We start from the raw sequence: 22612 nt of genomic DNA on the forward strand, positions 1-22612 counted from the left end.
AAAATGACCTCAAGATATCAAAGCAAAAAAAAAATACATATTGTGATAATTACATCTCGACTTATGATTATATATGGTAACACAAAAAAAGATAGATAAGTCTGTCTACTCTTGTTTGTGCTATTAAAAAATTATGCTTTTTTAAAGTGGCACAACAGTAATTTTAAAAACCATTGTCAACATAAAAAGCCTAATTGTGGGGTTAATTTTTTTCCCCCAGTAATACAACAGCCAACTCGTAATGACATGACATTTTGTTTGTTCTAGATACTAGAGATTTTTACTTCCCTCTTCTCCATGGACCAATTAACATGCACATACCAACAATGGGGAAAAACTCATTTTGTTCAAATACTAAGTACAATCCATTTTTATCAAATCTTGGCCTGGACAAACTTTAAAACATATTTAAGAATGAGAAACAAATGCTGAATAAATTAGAATAGGTTTGGAAATGGAAACCATTATGATGTAACTTAAAATATCAAAAAATTATAACTATATGAAATATACACTACTGAATTTTCTTAATATATCCCATTTTGTAATTTTTATTCTTGAGTATCTTCCCTTAATAAGGATAATTTATTTTTAAATTCCTTTAAAATTTTCTAATACACTAGAAAAGTTGTATAAATTATTCCCTTAAGTGTTAGTTATATGCTATTTTACAAAAAGGTAGTTTTATGTCTATCAAACAATTAGCGATAGAATTTTAAATAAGAATTAATCTCACAACATGTTTATAGTGAATGAAAATGCAGACTTAGATATTTAATCATATAATTAAGTGCTTTTACACATTTAACTTAGAAAAATTTTCAGCATATATAACTTTTTCTTTGCTCCAATTCATCTGTGTTAATTATCATATTATAATCTTAACTGCAAAGTTTCTTTCCACAAAAAGAGAATAAATATGCTATCACTACCTTCTGTGAAGTAACAATTTTAATTTCCCCGTGGAGGGCTTCAATTTGCTTTTTCTTCTGTTCAGTCAGCTGCTTTAGCTCATTCATGTTCCCCTGCAGTTGTTGCTCTTCTTTTTCCTTTTGTTTTAAAGCATTCTGGGCTTGTATGACTTGTCCCTGCATTGAACTGAGTTCCAACTTCAACTGATGAGAGGTCTAAAAGAAAATCAAATCTGTTTAGCATTCACTTTCTCATTTGACATACATTTATTGAGTACCTACTACATGCCAACCACTACTCTAGTAGAAACCACCAAGCTTGTTGGCCACAGGCAATCAGTGGGAAACCAAAAAGAAAAATCCCTGCCCTCAGGGAGCTTTCATAACTGACACTATTCACTATGAGATGACATGCACGAATAATCTTCAATATTTGTTTAATCCTACCTTCCTTTTTCACTTATAATTATATATTTGTATAGAGCTTGTAAATGAACTAGACTAGTATTCCCTTGTATCACAGAAAGAAGGGATATCAGCATCAATCTTCAGACTGCTGGAATGCCTACTGTCTTTCAAGAATATTCTCAAAATGCTAACTGAGCCTGTCGGCCACAGTTAATCAGAAAGAATAGCTCTATATTAACTATAATAAAACTAAAATCATTTTTGGCAAGTATGTTTAGTATCTGATGACACTAATCTACACCACATAATAGTTTCCTCGTTTAGAGATCTGGGGCATATTTCGCTACTACTTTGTCTTTACAATCTACTAGGATACATTTCTGTTCAAAATTAGATATCACATAGAAGTTACACTAAGGTTCCTCTGAGGCCAAGGTGAACTACTACTACCTTCTGCCCTTCCAGCCCAAGTCATGCTTTCAGTGTTTTATGCATATTTCATTAAGAACCTAATTTGAGCATTTAACAGTATTCAAAGTTACTTTTGAAAAAGTTACAGTGCAATATATGGATGCTTCAGCTTATCTCCAATGCAAAGAGAAATATTTTTGTGCAAACAGGAGTCAAGTAGTGTAACAAAAATGATGTTTATGTTATGATAACCAATGATAAAGTAACAGCTAACATTTGAGCATTTATTTTATTAGTCAATGTTCTAAGCACTTTAAAGTATATTAACCCATTTATTCCTCCCGATAATCCTGTGACATAGAGTCTATGACTAGCCCCATTTTACTGCTGAGGAAACTGGAGCAAAGTGATATTAAGTAATCTGCCTAAGACAAGGCAAGACAGTATAGCTAATAAATGACACAGCCAGGATATAAATTTGGACAATCTAGATTCAGAGCTTGGGCACTAAGCCACTTACCTGGCTAGCACTTAAAGCACAGGTATCTTCCTTCGATCAACAATGAGAATACGATCACATTAAAGACTTGTCAGCATCAGGTTCTGCTGCTTTAGCAAGTCGGTCCAGTCTACGCCCGACTCTAGCCGCTAGGGGTGTGTCTTCCAAGAACGACACCCAAGCATTATACCCATTGATTTCTCATTTGCTTGTTTGTAATGAAGAGCAAGAGAAGCATTAACCATAGATTTTTCTTATACAATCATTATGTAACCATAATGATTATACAATCATTATCAAATCTATCATTAATGCAAATGTCTATGAAATAAAGAGCCCTTAAAATGCCATTTCTATGAAAAGTTTATTAAGACTTTTTTCAACTATAATAACGTTCCTTAATGTAGATTATTTAATTATAACTCTATAGCTAATTGACTCAATTCTCCACCTTTATTAATTATAATCCTTTATTTGGGGCCTTTTATTGTAAACTAGCTTAAATCTTTTTAGTAGTAGGTAGAACGCAAATGACAATTTTAAACTATGTATATACGATCCATTATATTTCAGAGAAATAAACCCTCCTTTGACTTAAATATCAGTTTGAAAATATTTTGAAAATATAAAGACCTTTTTATGCTTTACATATTTTATGTTACAAAAAAACAAAATCTTACCTCCTTCTCTTTTTCAAGTGACTTTTTCAGTTCATTCTGTTCCTTAAGTGTGCTTTCTGTCTGTACTTGAAGTTGATGCTTTAATTCTTTGCAAGTTTTTTCCTAAAAAAATGGAAACTACATTATGCAGAAAATATTGATAGTAAGTTTAAGAGGTTTGGTTTATAAGCTTAGCAAGATCCACACAAAGAAACAAACTAGAATTGTTTGGTTTAAGATGGGATAGAATCATTCATTTCAATTATAAAAACAGGTAAATATAGCAGTAAAGCGGGAGGGACAAGAAAGGCCAAGTTTCTATTATCAACCAACAGTCATAAATACTTTAGATAATATTTAGACAGTATTTTAGAACACTTTCAAAACCACATTCTTATGTCACAAAATTAACTATAATTAATCCACTTATGCTATTTTAAAGGGAGAATAATAGGATTTAAGAAAATAGGAGGAAATTAAAAAAAAGTATTAAAACAATAAAAATCAAAAATAATGACATATAACTTAAGAGGAAAATTGTACAGATAGAAGATGTTTTCTCCAAACTGAAAGGAACATAAAGATAACATACTAATAACATACTTTTTTATGCTGCTAAACACTTTCACTGGCCCTCATATTGAGAACAAATAATTTTACTTTTGCTGTTACTCTGTTTTATTCTCAGTTGAAAACTTTCTGAGAATACATGCCCCTTTAAGTATTCCCTGATACTGTGAGACCTTTTTTTCTTGATAGTTTAAATATGTTCTATGGTGTCTCTAATGCATGGTATTATTCAGAGTCTTAGAATACTCAATAAAGAATTAGAGAATTTATACAGTGTGAGAATTAAAAGAATCATCAAGATCTTTCCGAGTTTTTTTCTTTTTTTTCAGGCAAGTGACCAACAATTCAACTAGTAGCTATGAGTTATTCTCTGTCCCTGAGCACAAACACGCTGCAGTCTCTCCCAAACCTAGCATCCTCCCAACAATAGGGAAGACTGTGTATTCAACTGCAGATTTCCTGGCCCTGTGGAAAACTACAGACACAGACACCACCATCTTTTTCTCAGGTTAAGCAATCCCAATTCCTTTCCTCATAAGAACTGTTTAAAATCATTTCAATGTAGGATGAAAAGTCAATAGTGAATTAAGCAGAAAAGTCAGTACATTTTAAATAAAAATCACTTCTACTTAAGAAAGTAAATGTAAACAACTAACCAAATCTAATATAGCAGCTTTTCCTTTCTGATTTTCCTTTTCAAATTCACTTTTGGAGTTCTTCAAAGAATCAGAAACTTTTGATAATTTTTCTTTTGCTGCAGAAAGCTCTGTCATTAGAGTCTCTTTCTCCATCTTCACTTTTTGTAGTTCTGTTACTGTTGTTTGAATTTTGTTGTTTAATTCCTTGTGCTGCATTTTTGCATCTTGACTTAAATTTTCAATTTCTTGTTTAAGGATTATTTTTTCTTCCTCTTGCTTGGTAAGCATTTGCTTAGTATTTTCAAAGGCTTCAGATTTTTTCTGTAGATCCAACTTTGTACTGGATACTCTAAACATTTAGAAAAGAATTTTTTAAAAATAATGCTTTTCTAATTTCTAAATTAGAAACGCATTTCTAATTTGCCATTCAAAATTAATAAGTAAATTATTACTGAGTTTTAAACCTTTCCTGTATAGTTCAGAAGTAAAAATAATAATTTAATGTCATAAAACCACATAACTGAAAAATGCCTTAGAACATCTGATCTGATGATTTTATAGATGAAGATGATTTCCTCACGTCAAATAAGTTGGTGGTAAAGCCAAGCCCACCCAAGCCTCCTGACTTAATCCAGCCTTGTCCACCACAACGGACTCCAAGGAAAACTGTGCATCCAGGAAACCCTCTGTCACAACAGCCAGAAAAGTTTTTCCTTGTACCCTAAAGAACCTACTCACTGTGTTAACCTACTAGGATACAGAGACATGTGCCTCTTTCCTTGAAAAAATAAAACACATTATGTGTTTGATAGAGCTTAAACTTCAAAACACCTAGGGGTGACGCACAAAAAATAAAGGAAAAAATAAAAGAAATTTTTCATTTCAAACACAGAGGAAAGACACAAGATTTACTTTAGTTTTAGAACCTCAGAGATTATATAAGAGTTTTATCATTTGTCCCTTAACATAAGTTTTCTACATCTGAATGAATAAGCTCTAAGAATGAAGAAAAGAAGGTATAGCTTTAGAAAAGTTCAACTAAAGAGTTTTATTGTTTTCATAAAAGAGATGAAATTATGCATATTATATACCAAAAGAAAAACTCACAATAAAGATCAACCATTTTTTTAAAGTGAAAATAAAACCAGATGCAAAGTATTATTTCTAGAACGCATACTATTTCCAATGTACTTTATAATCAGTATACATTCAACAATATGTTAAAGAGATGCTGTTAAAAGATGTACTAGCCACCTATTTGAAGTTGGGTATTAATACACTACCAGAACTGTGTTTATACCTTGAAATTTTCCAACTTTTAGTCTCAGAAACTTACTTTTACTTTCTAAAATGTAGCTAGAAAAGAAGTTGTTAAGTACATTCATAGGATACTGTACCTCACTGGTTTTTAAAGGTCTAAATAGAAAAGTCATTATACTAATATTATTTTATTATTTTACTATACTTAAAATCCCTGTCAAGCAACCCTAAGTTTAGGACTTGATATATTTTTTACTATGCTACTTAACTTCCCTGTAAATAATTATTATAAAATCATAAGATTATGTGAATTAAGGAGAGAAAAACAGAAATAAAGGATTGCATAGTCACCGTAAAACTATATTTTAAAAAAATTACTAAAGAAAGTAATAAATAAATCCACAATCATAGGTGGAAATCTAAATACCCCTTTCTCAGAAACTAACAGAGGAACCAGAGAAAAAACCGGTAAGGATACAGAAGATTAGCAGAACACTGTCAACTACCTTGACCTAATTGATATCAATTACCTTTACCCAACAACACAGAGTACACACATGGATACAAGGAAAATTAACCAAGATGAACCATGCACTGGGCCATAAATAAGACAGTTTTAAAAGTCTGAATTTTATTGAGTATGTTCTCTAACCACAATGGAATTAAATTAGAAATCAATAACAGTAAGATATCTAGAAGAGCCTCAAATATTTGGAAAATAAACAACATACTTCAGAAGAACCCATGCATCAAAGAAGAAATCACACAGGATATTAGAAAATACATTAAACTGCACAGTAATGACAATACAGTGCAAGATGGGAATTAGAAGGAAAGAGTTGGATGCATAGATGTAGGTGGGCCTTGAGAAAGAAGAGCCCTGGACCCTATTATTTGGGTTGAGGCCTGGGATCAGGGATGAGGTTTAGTCAAAGCCCAGATGTGTTTACCCAGCCCTCCTTTCTAGGTAGTACTCTCAAAATGCAAGACCCCATATAAGAAATGTTTGCATAAAATGTATGGACAAAAAAAAAAAAAAAATCTTAGTATTAAAAGGTTTTCCTACCCCAATATGATGCGGAAGCCTCTGAGTAAGTTCTAAACCATGAAATTACAACACAGAATGGAAACGGGCCCATTTCCACTGAGCCCATTAGAAATAGCGGCCTTGAGAAAGAGAATAAGAACCAACTCAGAGGTGACCTTCATGGACTGATGACTGGGTTCCAGAGGTGACAAACCACTCAGTGAGTGATATAAAAGAACAGATTAGCTGCCTAAATACCTCGACACTGGAAACACTGATGTTAACAGTGAAGAAGAATGCCATTGGAGGTACAAAATGCACCCCTATATCCTCAAATTCAAAGTATCCAGATCCAATTTACTAGAAGTGAGAACAAGAAATTTTTTATCATCACTCCCCAAACAAGGATGGAACCATGAAGGTGTGAAACAACTTAATTATCATCAGCTCTGATGGGTTTTACTTCATTTCCCTGAAGGGTACCTTTCACAGGCTCTCAGCCTCCATCTTTACTAATAAAAGTCAAGAACCCACATCCCCTTGACGCAGATAAGTCTGCCAACTCTGTCAGAGTGACATATTAGGCATTTAAAGACACAATCTAATGAAATGTGACTGGTCACAAGCCCTCCTGTGAAGACATCCAGATGAATGGGGTGGAACTGATTTTTATCCATCAAAATTGTGGTGAATTATGTGTCCACTGAAGGTCTCACAGCAAGACCCAATCCAAGCACCAAGATTAAGGACACGCTTGGGAAGACTAATTCTACCTTGGGTGTGAAGGAAAAATGCCCCAATTCAGCACTTTTATGGCTACATGGGATATGTCTGGAAGCACATACCCCCTCTGCCACCAAAGACATTTGAAATTTCATACACCAAATAATCTTTTAGATGCTGATAGCTTCTAAATTAATCCACCCTTATACTAAGGGCTGTTGCAGGCCCATTGGGCACTTGGTGCAAATGAAAAAAAGGGTAATCTTCCTCAAGATAATTTATTCCATCTACTGAAAAACTATCATACTATACCGATTTTATTAGACTAAGACATGTAACTCCCATCTGCAGAAATCTGACATCTAGTATTGACAAAATGCAAAGGGGGTGAGGAACTGAGAAAAATAAAGATATTACAAAAAATGAAAAGCCACAGGGAAGCTTTCACATTAAGAAGCTATAAAAAGAAGAGCTAACTAAGCCCAAAGCCTAAGGAAGAAAATACTAAAGATAAAAAGAGAAATAAATGAAACAGGAAACTGACAAACAAAATCAAATCAAAAGTTTTTTTATAAAATTGATACATCTCTAATTAGATCAAGAAAAAAAGAACACAAATTACCACTATTAAGAATAATGAGACATCATTACAGATCCTACAGACCCTAAAAGTACAATAATGTTATGAACATTACATCAATAATTGTGAAAGTTTAGATGAAATGGGCAAATTCCTTGAAACACACAAATTACCAAAACCAACTCAAGAAAAATATTAGAAAATAAGAAGAGCTCTGTATCTAATAAATAAATTGAACTCCAAATTAAGAAGCAACCCAGAGAGAGAACTTCAAGATAGTTGGTTCATTGGTGAATTCAAACATTTACTAAATAATATGCAGCTCATACAGACTCTTTCAGAAAGCAGAAGAGGAGGGAATATTGTCAATTCCTTTTTAAGACCAACATAACTATGATTCCAAAATCTTGACAATGATATTTAAAAAAAACACATTACAGACCAACTGCCCTCATGAATATGTGGAAAATTCTAAACAAAGTATTATCAACTCAAATACAGCAATATATAAAAAGAATAGTACAGGATGATCAAGTGGGATTTATCCCAGGAAAGCAAAATAAGTTTAACATTAAAAAAAAAAAATCAATCAATGTAATTTACCATATTAACAGAAAAAGAGAAAAACTGTATGATCCTATCAATAGATGTAGAAGAAGTTGACAAAAAATTTTTTTTTAAAAGAAAACTAGTATAGAAGGGAATGTCCTCAATCTGATAAAGGAATCTAGAAAAAACCTACAGCTAACCTCAAAATTAATGAAGAAATATTTAATGTTTCCTGCTTAAGACTGGGAACAGTGCAAGGATCTCCACTATTACTATTTACACTCAAAATTTTACTGGAGCTGTCAGCCAGGAATAAGTCAAGAAAAAGACATAAAAGCACTATAGGTTGAAAAAATAAAAAGCAATAAAACTGTTGCTGTTCACAAATAACATGATCATCTACTTAGAAAACTCAAGATTCTACAGAACTATTAAAACAAAAAAATAAATTTAACAAGGTAAAAGGATAGAAAGTCAATATACAAAACTCAATTGTATTTTTATACTAGCCACAGGCAATCATAAAATTAAATTTAAAAAACAAGTCCATTTACAAGAGCATTTAAAAACAAAACACCTACAAATAAATTTAACAAAAGATGTACAAGATCCTTATTTTAAAAACAACAAAATGCTCCTCAGAGAAATTAAAGAAGATGTAAATAGATGAAGAGAGATAACATGTTCATGGATTATAAGACTTAATATTGTTAAAATCTTAATTCTCCCCAAATTGATCTACAGATTTACTGCAGTTCCAATCAAAACCCAGTAATTTTATTTGTAGAAAAAGACAAGCTAATACTAAAATTTACATGGAAAAAGCAATGAACTTAGAAGAGTCAAGACAATCCAGAAAAAAAAGAAATAAGTTAGAGGACTGATACAACCTGGTATCAAGACCTACCACAAAAACCAACATACAATGGTATTGATGTCAGAATACCATATAGACACATAGATCAATGGAACAGAATACAGTCCACAAACAGACATACATATATCAGGTAATCTGCTTTTGACAAAGGTACCAAGGCCACTCAATGGGAGATAAAAGGTTTATCAACAACTGGTACTAGAACAGCTTAATGATGTATGGGGGAAAAGGTGATCCTAGACCCCTACCTCACACCTCACACAAAAACAAGCTCAAGGTGGATGCTAGAACTAAATGTAAAAACTAAAACTATCAAATCTCTAGAAGAAAACATTAAATAACTCTTCACAAACTCTGGGGATAAACAAACATTTCTTAGAAAGGACACAAAACACTAAACATACAAGAAAAAAATGACAAACTGAATTTAAACAAAATTTAAGACTTCTAGTCATTGAAAGATACGCCCAAAGAAATGTAAAGCAAAGCTGCTAGGAAAAAAGGCTTGATAATCTATTTGGCTGGCTGGCTGGCTAGATACCTGGTAAAGGATCAGTATTTTGAATATATAAAGAACTCCTTCAAATTAATACTAAAAGACCCAAGGGAAAAAAAATTTTAATAGGCCAAATAATTTAACACAGTCTTCACAAGTGAAAACATTTGAATGGCCAATAAGAACATGAAAAAGTGCTTAGCCTCATCAGAGAAATGCAAATTAAAACCACAATGAGAAACCATTTCATACTCAATAAACAGCTAAAATTAAAAGGACTGACAAAGACCAAATACTGGCAAGAATATGAAGCAACTAAAACATTCCCAGTAAGAGTATCAAACAGTACAACCACTTTGGGAAAAGGTCTGGCAGCTTCTAATATAGCTAAACATACATCTACCCCACCATGACCCTGAAATTTCACAAAATGCTTGTATAAGAATATTCATAGCATCTTCATTCATAATAGCTAAAAACTGGGAAACAACCCAAAAATATCAATCAACAGAAGACTAAATAAACAAATTGTAGTGTATTTATTCAGTGGAATACTACTCAAGTTAATTAAAAAAAAAGAACTGCTAATGTATTCAACTATATAGATGAATTAAAAAACAGTACATTAAGTGAAAAAAAGCCAGTAACAAAAAAAGAACATATTGTATGATTCCATTTCAAAACACATGACATTAATCTATGGAGACGGAAAAGAGAACTGTGGTTGTCTATGGGAAAAGGGTAAAGTATTAACCAGAAGGACATACAAGGAAATTCCAGGGGGGATGAAAATGTTCGGCAGGGAGGAGTGGGGAGGGCACATGGTTACACGGAGTCTAAACTTATTAAAACTCAAACTGTATATGTAAGATCTGTATGCAACTATATGCAACTTTTACTGTATGCATCTAAGATCTGTGTGCAACTTTTACTTCAATAATAAAAAAAAATAAAGGCGCCAGCCCCAGGGCCAAGAGGTTAAGTTTGCGTGCTCCACTTTGGCAGCTCAGGGTTTTGCTGGTTCAGATCCTGAGTGCAGACATGGCACCACTCATCAAGCCATGCCAAGGCAGCATCCCACATAGCAGAACTATAAGGACCTACAACTAGAATGTATACAACTAAGTAGTGGGGGCTTTGGGGAGAAGAAGGGAAAAAAAGATTGGCAACAGTTGTTAACTCAGGGCCAATCTTCAGGGAAAAAAAAAAAGAAAGTCAAGCAAATGGGGCATCGTAAAATAATAATAATAATAATAAAAAGGTACACCAATTCTGGCATTTTCCTGTGCTTAAACATAGACAATCTGCCAAACTGTACCACAAAGCTAAAATAGTTCATTGCTTATAAGAAAGTATCCATTTCCTACTTGGCACAGTGCCTCAATGCAAAAGCCTGACTGCATTTGGGTGCTACATATAAACACTCCTCTCTATCTGTTAATTTGACATTAATTTATTCAAATTGGTGAATAACTCAAAATAATCGCTTTAACCCAGTGAAACAAGTACTTTCTTACTGTCTAAAAGAGACTAGATGACCCAAATTTTCAGCCCTTTCAACTGAAGGTAAATTTAACCATATTAAGATGGCTTTACTTTCATTCACATTAACATCAGCAGTTACAGAATCAATACAAAGAAACATTTAATAAATCTTTAAGGATTATAATGGCAAAATTGAAATGTTAAGGAAATTTTATTACTTAGTTTATAATCCTCTCCCTTAAGTAGTTTAGCTTACATTTCTTTCTCCATTTCAAGTTGTTTGCTCAGTTCTGTGGCTCTAAGCTCTAAATCTGCGTTCAGCTGTCTCTCCTGCTGTAGATCCTGTAGAGCTTGTTCCTTGCTTGCTTTAACTTCAAGAGAATCAGCTTCTAGTTTCTATGGAGGAAATACAATATAGTAACCATTTTAATGTCAGTAATTATATATCTATTACTAAATACTGTAACTATGTAAGATTTATAATTATATAATTATAAGAAATAGTATTATATAAAATATTAAATTTTTGTTTATTCTCAAATTGGTGTTGACACAACACACAAAAAAAAAATAACCATAAAATTTTTATGTGATAATAAAAAACACATTCGGAAGCCATTCCTGAGTAAAGGAGCTATTTATCTTATAATCTTTTGGAGGATCTAGCAGCAGGGTTTACATATGATAGACAGTCACTAAGCTTTTACTTTTTAAAATTAACTCTGAATAAGAGAATGAACTTAAAATTCTTATATTTATTACTTGAGTAAAAGTTACTAATTCAAATATTAAAAAAACTAAGGAACAGGTTGACACATGGGCCCACTTAAAATATAATATCCTTTATATTCACAGTTAACACTAGAAATGTACTTATAGATACTCAAACTAAAATAGAGTTGCCATGTAGTACTTCTCATTAAGACCTACTGACTCTAAATATAAAGCCAATTAAATTCCCAATTTTCTTTCTTTAATCTCTAGGTCTAGAGATTGTTTTCTTCATAGCATAGTTTTGCTCTAATACATATACATATAACTGTGTGTATTTTTACAAATTTACAAAATCAAACTGTTAAGCATATAGTTTGAATATGTACAAGCAATGAACTTTCTTGTATAGATGTAATAATTTTGCAACCTAAATATTCTACAGACCAAAGTAGGTAGCTGTGGCTCTTACTCAACACTTATACTGGATATTTGATGTAACTATATTAATTCTATAACATGTCTATCTAAAACATATGGAATACTTCCTAAAATAATAATTACAACATGTTAAAGATCTGATAATCACAATAGACACTATTGGTTCTAAATAACTATTTTGAAAAGATATCCTAACAGAATTCTCATTAGATGCTTTTCAGTAAAATAGTTTTCCTGTTCTCTTCAATCATTACATAATTTGTCATTATTGTTATCATTTGCCATAAAGAAAAGAAAAAGGACAGGAATGATGTCAGTATCATGGCAGAGTGAGCTCTTCCCTTAGTCTGTCTCCCCTAAGATACAACAAAAAGGACATTTATAAATCAACAGAAGACATTCATACAACACAACAGACATCTGAGAGATCCACACAGCCATATGTTTGAAGGTGGAGGTGCTGAATACCCTCGAGAGGCAGAAGAAGGAGGTAAAGGGATCTCCTCTCCCTACTAAGCAGCACTGATCTAGGGCTGGGATCTTGTACAGCAGCTGGCACGTGGCACTGAGAGGAGAAGAGGGAAAGGAAGCCCTCTGCAGGAATGACTGCACTCTCAGAGTTGCCTCCCAGCCTGAGGGAACACTCCACACCAAGCTGAGCCACCCAGATGGGCAGTGAGTGCAGAGCAAGGACATGGTGGATCACACCTGTGAAAGAAAGCACCCATCCCCCCCACCACAGCTGCTGCACCAGCTTAGCCAGTCGACCAGAGCAGAGGGTCCCTGCCAGAGTGCCTGCACCTATGTGTGTAAAGCTGCAGATGCCAGCAGGCAAATGCAGATGGGCCATGTTGACAAAGCTTCCAATGGACAGGCACATCTGCCAGGGGTCACAGAGGGCACAGAAAGCAGAGATCCTCCCCTACTCCAGTGGTGGCAGGTGGAATCTGTGACCAAATATTACCACTAGCAATGGCAAAAGTCTACCCCACCAAATAGCATGAAGAAATATATTAACACTCCAGATGAGAAGGAAAATGACAAGTGCCCAGAAATCAATCCTGAAGTCACAGAATTTTACAAGCTAAATGACACAGAATTCAAAATACTCATCATAAAGAAACTCAATGACTTGCAAGAAAACTCAGAAAGACAGTTTAATGATCTCAGGAATAAACAATGAACAGAAGGAATTCTTCACAAAAGAGATTGGAACTACAAAAAAAAAGATAAATGTTTGAGTGAGATGAAAAACACAATGAATGAGATAAAGAAAAACCTGGAGTCCTTAAAAAACACAGCTGATATTATGGAGAACAGAATCAGTGATGTAGAGGACAGAAACACAGTATTGCTGCAGCTGGAGGAGAGAGAACTAAGACTAAAACGAAATGAAGAAATTCTCGGAGAAATATCTGACTCAATTAGTAAAGGTAACAAAGGACTAAAGGGATTCCAGAGGGAGAAGAGCGGGAGAAAGGATCAGAGAGCTTGTTCAACGAAATAATAGTGGAGAACTTCCCAAACCTGGAGGAGCTGGAATTACAAGTAAATGAAGCTAATAGAACTCATAATTACATCAAAGTAAAAAAACATTTTCCAGGGCATATAGTAGTAAAACTGGAAAAGTAAACAACAAATAAAAAATAATAAAAGCAGCAAAGAAGAAGAAAATAACCTAAAAAGGAACCCCTATCAGGCTTTCAGTGGGTTTCTCAGCAAAAACCTTAGAGGATAGGAGAGAGTGGAGTGATATATCCAAAACAGTGAAAGACAAAAATTTTCAGCCAAGAATATGCTATCCAGCAAAACTATGCTTCAGACATGATGGAGAAAAAAAAATTTCCCAGATAAACAAAAGCTGAGGGAGTTCATAGCCAGAAGACCCTCCGCCAAGAAATGATCAAGAAGGTCCTCATATCTGAAAAAAGATAAAGGGTTTACAAGTCTAGAGCAAGGAGATAAATGAACAGACAAAATAAAAAATTGCAGCTTTCTATCGGAACAGGTTAGCAAACAGTTATAACACTAAAGATAAACGGAAAGAAAGCATCAAAAATAACTACAGTGCCTTCATTTTAATCACAAACTCGCAACACAAAACAGAATAAGTTGTGACAACAATAACTTAAATGGGGAAGTGGAAAGGGAAGAAAACTGCTTAGACTAAGGAAATAAGACGCTGTCAGAGATCTTTTATACAAACCTCATGGTAACCCCTACAGACAAAATCAGAACAAAGACACAAATGATAAATAAAGAGAAAACTAAGAAAACCATCATAGAGAAACACCAAACTGACCTGGCAGTCAGAAATACATGGGATGAGAAACAAGGGAAATACTAGAACTAGAAAACAAGTGATAAGCTGGCAGTATTAAGTGTCATATATCAATAATCACTCTAAATGTAAATGAATTGAATACTCCAAACAAAAGACAGAGTGGCTGGATAGATTAAAAAACAAGATCCAATAATATGCTGCCTCCAGGAAACACATCTCAGCTCTAAAGACAAATACAGGCTCAGAGTGAATGGATGGAAGATGATACTCCAAGCTAAAGGCAAACAAAAGAAAGCAGGTGTTGCCATATTTATATCAGACAAAGCAGACTTCAAGATAAAAAGGCAATGACAGACGAAAAAGGGCAGTATATAACAATAAAAGGGATACTCCAAAGAGGACATAACACATAAATATATATGCACCTAACATGGGAGCACCAATGTACATAAAGTAACTATTAACAGACCTAAAAGGAGAGATTAACAGCAACACAGTAATAGTAGGGGACCTCAATACACCACTTACATCAGTAGATAGATCATCCAGACAGAAAGTCAACAAGGAAATATTGGAATTAAACGAAAAACTAGACCAGACGGACTTAATAGAGATATACAGAACACTCCATCCACAATCAGCAGAATACACATTCTTCTCAAGTGCACACAGAACATTCTCACAGACAGACCATATGCTAGGAAAAAAGGTAAGCCTCAGTAAATTTAAGAAGACTGAAATCATATCAACACCTTTTCTGACCATAATGCTATGCAACTAGAAATCAACTGCAAGAGTAATGCTGGGAAAGTAACAAATATGCTAATGAACATGCTACTGAACAATCAATGGATCAAGGAAGAAATTACAGGAGAAACAAAAAAATATCTGGAGACAAACAAAAATGAAAATACACTATACCAACTCATATGGGATGAAGCAAAAGCAGTACTAAAAGGGAAATTCATAGCAATACAGGCCCACCTGAACAAACAAAAAATCTCAAAGAAGTAACATTAAACTACATCAAACTAGAAAAAGAACAAACAAAGCCAAAGTCAGCAGAAGGAGGGAAATGATAAAAATTAGAGCAGAAATAAATGAAATTGAAATGAAATACACAGTAGAAAGGATCAATGAACATAAACAAAATTGACAAACCCTTAGTCAGATTCACTAAGAAAAAAAGAGAGAAGGCTCAAATAAATAAAATTAAAAACAGAAGAGGAGAAATTACAATGGATACCAAAGAACTACAAAGGATTATAAGAGATACTATGAAAAACGACATGTCAACAAATTGGACTATCTAGAAGAAATGGATAAATTCTTAGCCTCGTACAATCTCCCAACGTGGAATCAAGAACAGAGAATCTGAACAGAACAATCTCAAGTAAAGAGATTGAAACAGTAATCAAAAATCTCCCCCCAAATAAAAAAGTCCAGGACCAGATGGCTTCTCTGGAGAATTCTACATTCTACAACCATTCAAAGAAGATTTAATATCTATCCTTCTCAAACTATTCCAAAAAATTGAGGAAGACCAAACACTTCCTAACTCATTCTATGAGGCCATCACCACCCGGATCCCAAAGCCAGACAAGAACAACACAAGGAAGGAAAATTACAGACCAACATTGCTGATAAGATGATGAAAAAATCCCCAACAAAATACCGGCAAACTGAATACAGCAATATATTGAAAGGATCATACACCATGATCAACTGGTATTTATACCAGCAACACAGGGAAGGTTCAACATTCACAAATCAATCAAGGTGATACACCACGTTAACAAAATGAGGAATAAAAACTCCATGATTATCTCAATAGATGCCAAGAAAGAATTTGATGAGATCCAACATCCATTTATGATAAAAACTCTCAATAAAATGGGTATAGAAGGAAAGTACCTCAACATAATAAAGGCCATATATGACAAACCCACAGTCAACATCATATTCAATGGGGAAAACTAAAAGCCATCCCTCCAAATGAGACAAGAGTGCTCACTCTCATTCAACACATTACTGGAGGTTTGGGCCAGAGCAATTAGACAAGAAAAAGAAGTAAAAGGTATCCAAATTGAGAATGAAGAAGTGCTGTTTGCAGACCACGTCATTTTATATATGGAAATGCAGTAAAGAATCCCTGGGGAAACTATTAGAAATAATCAACAACTGCAGCAAAGTTGCAGAGTACAAAATCAATTTACAAAAATTAGTTCCCTTTCTATACTGTAATAATGAACTAGCAGAAAGAGAATTCAAGAATATAATCCCATTTACAATCACAAGAAAAAGAATAAAATATCTAGGAATAAATTTAACCAAGGAGATGAAAGACCTATACAATGAAAACTATAAGACGTTACTAAAAGAAATTGATGATGATATAAAGAAATGGAAAGATATGCCATGGACATAGATTGGAATAACATAGTTAAAATGTCCATACTAAAGCAATCTACAGATTCAATGCAACCCCAGTCACAATCTCAATAACATTCTTCACGGAAACAGAACAAAGATCCTAAAATTCATAGGGGACAACAAAGACTCCGAATAACTAAGGCAATCCTGAGAAAAAAGAACAAAGCTAGAGGCATCACAATCTCTGACTTCAAAATATACTACAAAGCGATAGCAATCAAAACAGCATAGTAGTGGTACCAAAAAAAGACACACAGATCAATGGGACAGAATTCAAAGCCCAGAAATAAAACCACACATCTATCAACAGCTCATCTTTGACAAAGGAGCCAAGAAGATACAACAGAGAAAGAAAAGTCCCTTCAGCAAATGGCTTTGGGAAAACTGGACAGGCACATGCAAAAGAATGAAAGCAGACCATTATCCTTACACCATACACAAAAATTAACTCAAAATGGATTAAAGACTTGAAGGTAAGATGTGAAACCGTGAAACTCCTAGAAGAAAATACAGGTGGTACACCCTTTGACATTGGTCTTAGAAGGATCTTTTCAAATAACATGTCTACTCCAGCAAGGGAAACAAAAGAAAAAACAAACAAATAGGACTTCATCAGACTAAACAGCTTCTGCAAGGCAAAGGAAATCAGGGACAAAATGAAAAGACAACCCACCAACTGCGATAAAATATTTGCACATCATATATCCTACAAGGAGTTAATCTCCAAAATACACAAAGAACTCATACAACTCAACAACAAAAAAACAAACAACCTTATCCAAAAATGGGCAGAGGATACGAACAGACATTTTTCCAAAGAAGACAGACAGACGGCCAATAGGCACATGAAAGATGTTCATCACTAATCATCAGGGAAAGGCAAATCAAAACTACACTGAGATATCACCTTACACCTGTTAGAATGGCTATAATCACCAAGACAAAAAAAAAAAAACAAATGTTGGAGAAGATGTGGAGAAAAGGGAATTCTCAGACACTGCTGATGCGAATACAAACTAGTGCAGCCACTATGGAAAACAGTGTGGAGATTTCTCAAAAAATTAAAAATAGAAATACCATACAACTCAACTGTCCCACTACTGGGTATTTATCCAAAGAACTTGAAATCAACAATTCAAAGAGATTTATGCAGCCTGTGTTCATTGCAGCATTATTCATAATAGCCAAGACATGGAAGCAACCCAAGTGCCGAAGAACTGATGAATGGATAAAGAGGATGTGGTACATAAATACAATAGAATACTACTCAGCCATTACAAAAAGGGTAAAATCATTCCATTTGCAACAACATGGATGGACCTTGAGGGCATTATGTTAAGCCAAATAAGCCAGACAGAGAAAGATAAACACCACTGATTTCACTCCTATGTGGAAGATAAACAAACGCATGGACAAAGAGAACAGATTAGTGCTTACCAGAGGGGAAGGAGGTTGGGGGAGTGGACACGAGGGGTAAAGGGGCACATATACATGGTGACTGACAAATAATGATGCACAACTGAAATTTCACAATGTTATAAACTATTATGACCGCAATAAAATTAAAAAAAAGAAAATGGAACTCATAAACAGAATAGTAAATGTAATTCTTCTTCCATGTTACATTGCTATATAGATGTCCTCTACACATATACACATCCCATGATTCTACAATTGTACAGAAGTGCTTCATCTGATTGTGAAAGTATAACTTATATATATAGTAACTTGAGAAATTTTTAACTGACAGTATTTCCAATTTAAAGGACAAAGAACTCAGGTCAAATAGTTCTCTGATATGTCTAGCCATTTAATCTCTTTAGTAAATCAACACTTTCACTTGAAATTGTGTTAAAGTAAGAAGCAGTTTACCACAGCGTAAATTTATTATTAAATTAGAAACAAAATCCAAAGGGTATAAAAGTGAAGTTTAAAAAGGGACGAAGTCCATCATATCTGAAATATTATATTGGAATAAGGAGGTAAAGAGATGAGATTCCATCTAAAGGGAACATGTTGATTTACTAAAGACATTAAATGACTAGACACATCAGAGAAGGATTTGACCTGAGTTCTTTGTCCTTTAAATTGGAACTACTAAAGTTAAAAATTTCTCAAGTTACTACATATATGTTATACTTTCACAATGATGGAACAGAAGAGACTTCACAGCCACAAAAAAGTAAGTTCCTCATAGAGTAGATCCCTGGTTGGCTGTCTCTTTGAAATAGTTATACTTCACAGTGGAACCAGTATATATGTTGACTGAAGTTTGCAAAAGCCACCAATGGCTTTTGAAGAAATTAAAAGTAAACATGGGGGCCGGCCCCGTGGCCGAGTGGTTAATTGGCGGCCCAGGGTTTCGCCAGTTTGGATCCTGGGCGCGGACATGGCACCGCTCACTAGGCCATGTTGAGGTGGCATCCCACATGCCACAACTAGAAGGACCCACAACTAAAATATACATCTATGTACTGGGGGGATTTGGGGAGAAAAAGCAGAAAGAAAAAAAAAAAGAACAAGACTGGCAACAGTTGTTAGCCCAGGTGCCAATCTTTAGGGAAAAAAAAAGTAAACATGGAATTCAAAATTAAGACATGAAAAATTATAATTTTTAAAGATTGTACATCACAACTTAACCTTTGTTCACAAATTTAAAATCTTTGATTCCATCCAGGCCATCAGTTTCCTTTGCACAGCAGTAGAAAAGAAATCTAAATTCAATTTCTTTTATACAAACCTTAATTTGACCTTCTAATTCTTCAGTTTTCTGTTCTAAAGAGAGGTGTTTCTCTTTATATTCTTTAAGATTACTTTCCAGCTGAATGCAATGTTCTTGCTTATCCTGCAACTTTGCAGTGACCTGATCCAACTGAGCAGTGATCTTATTTAACTCCTACAGAAAAGTACAATTGAAGAAAACTTTGGTGAGGTTTACTTTATTGTAGTGTCCAAATGTTTGGTCAAAGTAAAATGAAAACTCTACATTTATTTAAGACTCTATTTGGAATAAGATCACAGAACAGTCTAATGATATAGGTGAGGTTCTGTTTACCTACTAGCAGAAAGGAGCTGAACTGAAGGTGTGCATAGCCTGACATACTAAGTTTATATGGATAACAGGTCAATAACTTTGTCCAGGAAGAGTTATTTTAGGAACCAAGATACAATAGGATATTAAACAAGCTAATAAGAAAATAAGACTTTTATATTCTAATTAAACATTTTTAATGCTCAAGATAATATCTTTTTAAATAACACTAAAAAATATTATGGTGATTACATCTATGATACTTGTTCAATTCACTTGAAATATCTGGTTACACAGAAGAAAACAAAATAAAAATTACTAGAAAATCCACCACCCACAGGTAATCACTATTAATGTTTTGATAACTTTCTTTCCTGTTTTTTTTGTATGCTAGATTCTATCTTTTCATTTGAACTTTTAAAATAAAAACAAGATCTCACTTTACATACTGTTTTCTTGTAACCTGCTTTGTTTTTAAATAACAATGCATCATGAAACTGTGACATTATTTTCTAAAATATCATTAAACTTGACTGCATACATTTCCATTTTATTGATACAAACCATTTTTTTAGCCAAATGTGCTATTTTAGATTCTTAGATTGCTACCAAATTTTCTGGGTTTATTAAAAGAGATGCAAACAGCATCCTTAAAGCTATGATTATTCCCTTAGGATAAAGAACTAAAAATGAGTAAATACGAAAAATCCTCAAGTTCTTGAAATATATTGTCTAACAGCTCCCTGCACCACCATCAAAAGGCTGAACTAATGTGTACTACCACTAGCAATGTATAAAAGTGGCTTGTTCTTCTATACCATCTCCAATCCTTCCAGTGTTAATTAAACACACACACACTTTACTTCAATAAGGACATATTCCATTATTGTCTTAATTTGCAATTAATTCTTAATGAACTTGAACAATTGCTAATATAGTTTTGATGATTTACCTTTTTTTGTAGGTTCACTTATTTCCTATGTAAAAGAGGTTTAAAGATCAAAGATAGTAACCCTTCATTAGACACACTTCAGCAAATGTTTTATCCTTTAGCTATTTGCTTTAGAATTTTGTTAGTGATATTTTTTGGTAGACAAATTTTAAACTTTTATGTGGTTATTCTTATAAATACTTTTTCCATTATAGTTTCTGGCAGTGATCTTGTGCTTAGAAAATACTTTCCAGATGTGTTTAGCAATAATGTAAGTAAAAAGGAAGTTGCAGAACAACATACATAGTGATTCTATGTGCATAAAGGAAAAGTATCTGTGTGTGCACGGGCACACACACACATATATAGTTGTTCAATGCTTACAGAAGTCTGGAAGGATACATACCAAATTTAATACCAAACATTCCATCTAAGGAAGAAAATACAATTGGGATTTAGGGTAAATATAGAAAACAGTTTTGTTTTGTTAACTTGATATACTACTATATTGTGAAAAAAAATTGGACCAACAACCAGTATTACTTCTCAAATAAAAAGTAAATTTTATGGGCCAGCCAAGTGGCATAGTAGTTAAGTTCACACGCTCTGCTTTGGTGGCCCAGGGTTCATAGGTTCAGATGTGAGGTGTGGACCTACACAACACTTATCCAGCCACGGCAGTGTCCAACATACAAAATAGAGGAAGACTGGCACAGAGGTTAGCTCAGGGCCAAACTTCATTACCAAAAATAAATAAATAAAAGTAAATTGTAAAAACTCCTACCTGGTAAAAAGCAAGAAAAATCTACCAGCATTTTGACTTGGCCCTAAAGTAGGAAGCTTTTATTCTATCAGAAGTACTGCAGAAAGTAACTTCTTTATCCTCTCCAGTCCCACTTACTTCCACACGCAAGAACAGTAAGTAACTCTTACTACTGAGATGAAATATACAATCCTCTTTTCCTGCTTCCAAGTGTAAGTATATCTGGGTCATGGCCCAGATTACCTACTAAAAACAGGTGTGGAAGCCTGTGTCTCTTTCCCAATCATGGCCCTTAATGGAATGAGGCAACAATTCAACAATTAGAGGAGAACATACTTCACTCCACACCAAGGTCTAGACTAAGGGTAGAAATGCAGTATTAAGAAGCCCAATCACAGCTGCACATCAGTCAAGCTTTACCAAAAACAAACATGATATTTTTTCTCCGTCTGACTCCTTCATCTACCACTCAACTGGTTCTAAACTCAGGGACAAATAATCGAGAACAAGCAAGTCGATCACAACGTTATATAAAACTGAGTATCATTTTTACACGTTTACAATTAATTTATCTACCAAAACTTCAGGTTATGGCATGGAACTGCATCAGGTTCCCCTACCTGCTGTTTATCTTGTAACGCATTTTGGGCTGTGTCCAAATGATTTTGAAGATCTGCTCTTTGAGCAGTTTTTGCTGCTTCTGCTGAGAGCAATAATTCAGTTTTGGCTTTAACCTGTAACAAAATTCACAAGTCATTTAATTCATATTTAGTTCCTGATTTCCCATTTTGAACATAAATTGTTTTGGTCACTAAATTATTTAAAAATATTAAGTCCTTTGGCAAAAAAACATGAAGATTTAGACATTGAAAAATAAGTATGTGATAATCCCCCAAACCGGAATGAGTAGGGGAGAAGACTTCTA

At 33.9% G+C, this 22612-nt stretch overlaps 1 protein-coding gene across 4 annotated transcripts in view; it reads right to left on the reverse strand.

The window, feature by feature from the left end:
• Positions 1–22612, reverse strand: part of EEA1 (early endosome antigen 1) — a 133414-nt gene that overhangs the window by 20190 nt on the left and 90612 nt on the right. For all 4 annotated transcript variants that reach the window (XM_044744290.2, XM_014841258.3, XM_044744275.2 and 1 more), the window contains 6 exons: positions 22308–22421; positions 19703–19858; positions 11350–11489; positions 4115–4445; positions 2910–3011; positions 933–1127 (listed from right to left, as the gene is read on the reverse strand). In XM_044744290.2, the coding sequence (XP_044600225.1) occupies positions 933–1127; positions 2910–3011; positions 4115–4445; positions 11350–11489; positions 19703–19858; positions 22308–22421 (1038 nt within the window). The remainder of the gene's footprint in view (positions 1–932; positions 1128–2909; positions 3012–4114; positions 4446–11349; positions 11490–19702; positions 19859–22307; positions 22422–22612) is intronic.

This window comes from Equus asinus, chromosome 4, assembly GCF_041296235.1.
Source record: "Equus asinus isolate D_3611 breed Donkey chromosome 4, EquAss-T2T_v2, whole genome shotgun sequence".
In the NCBI taxonomy this organism is placed as follows: Eukaryota; Metazoa; Chordata; class Mammalia; order Perissodactyla; family Equidae; genus Equus; species Equus asinus.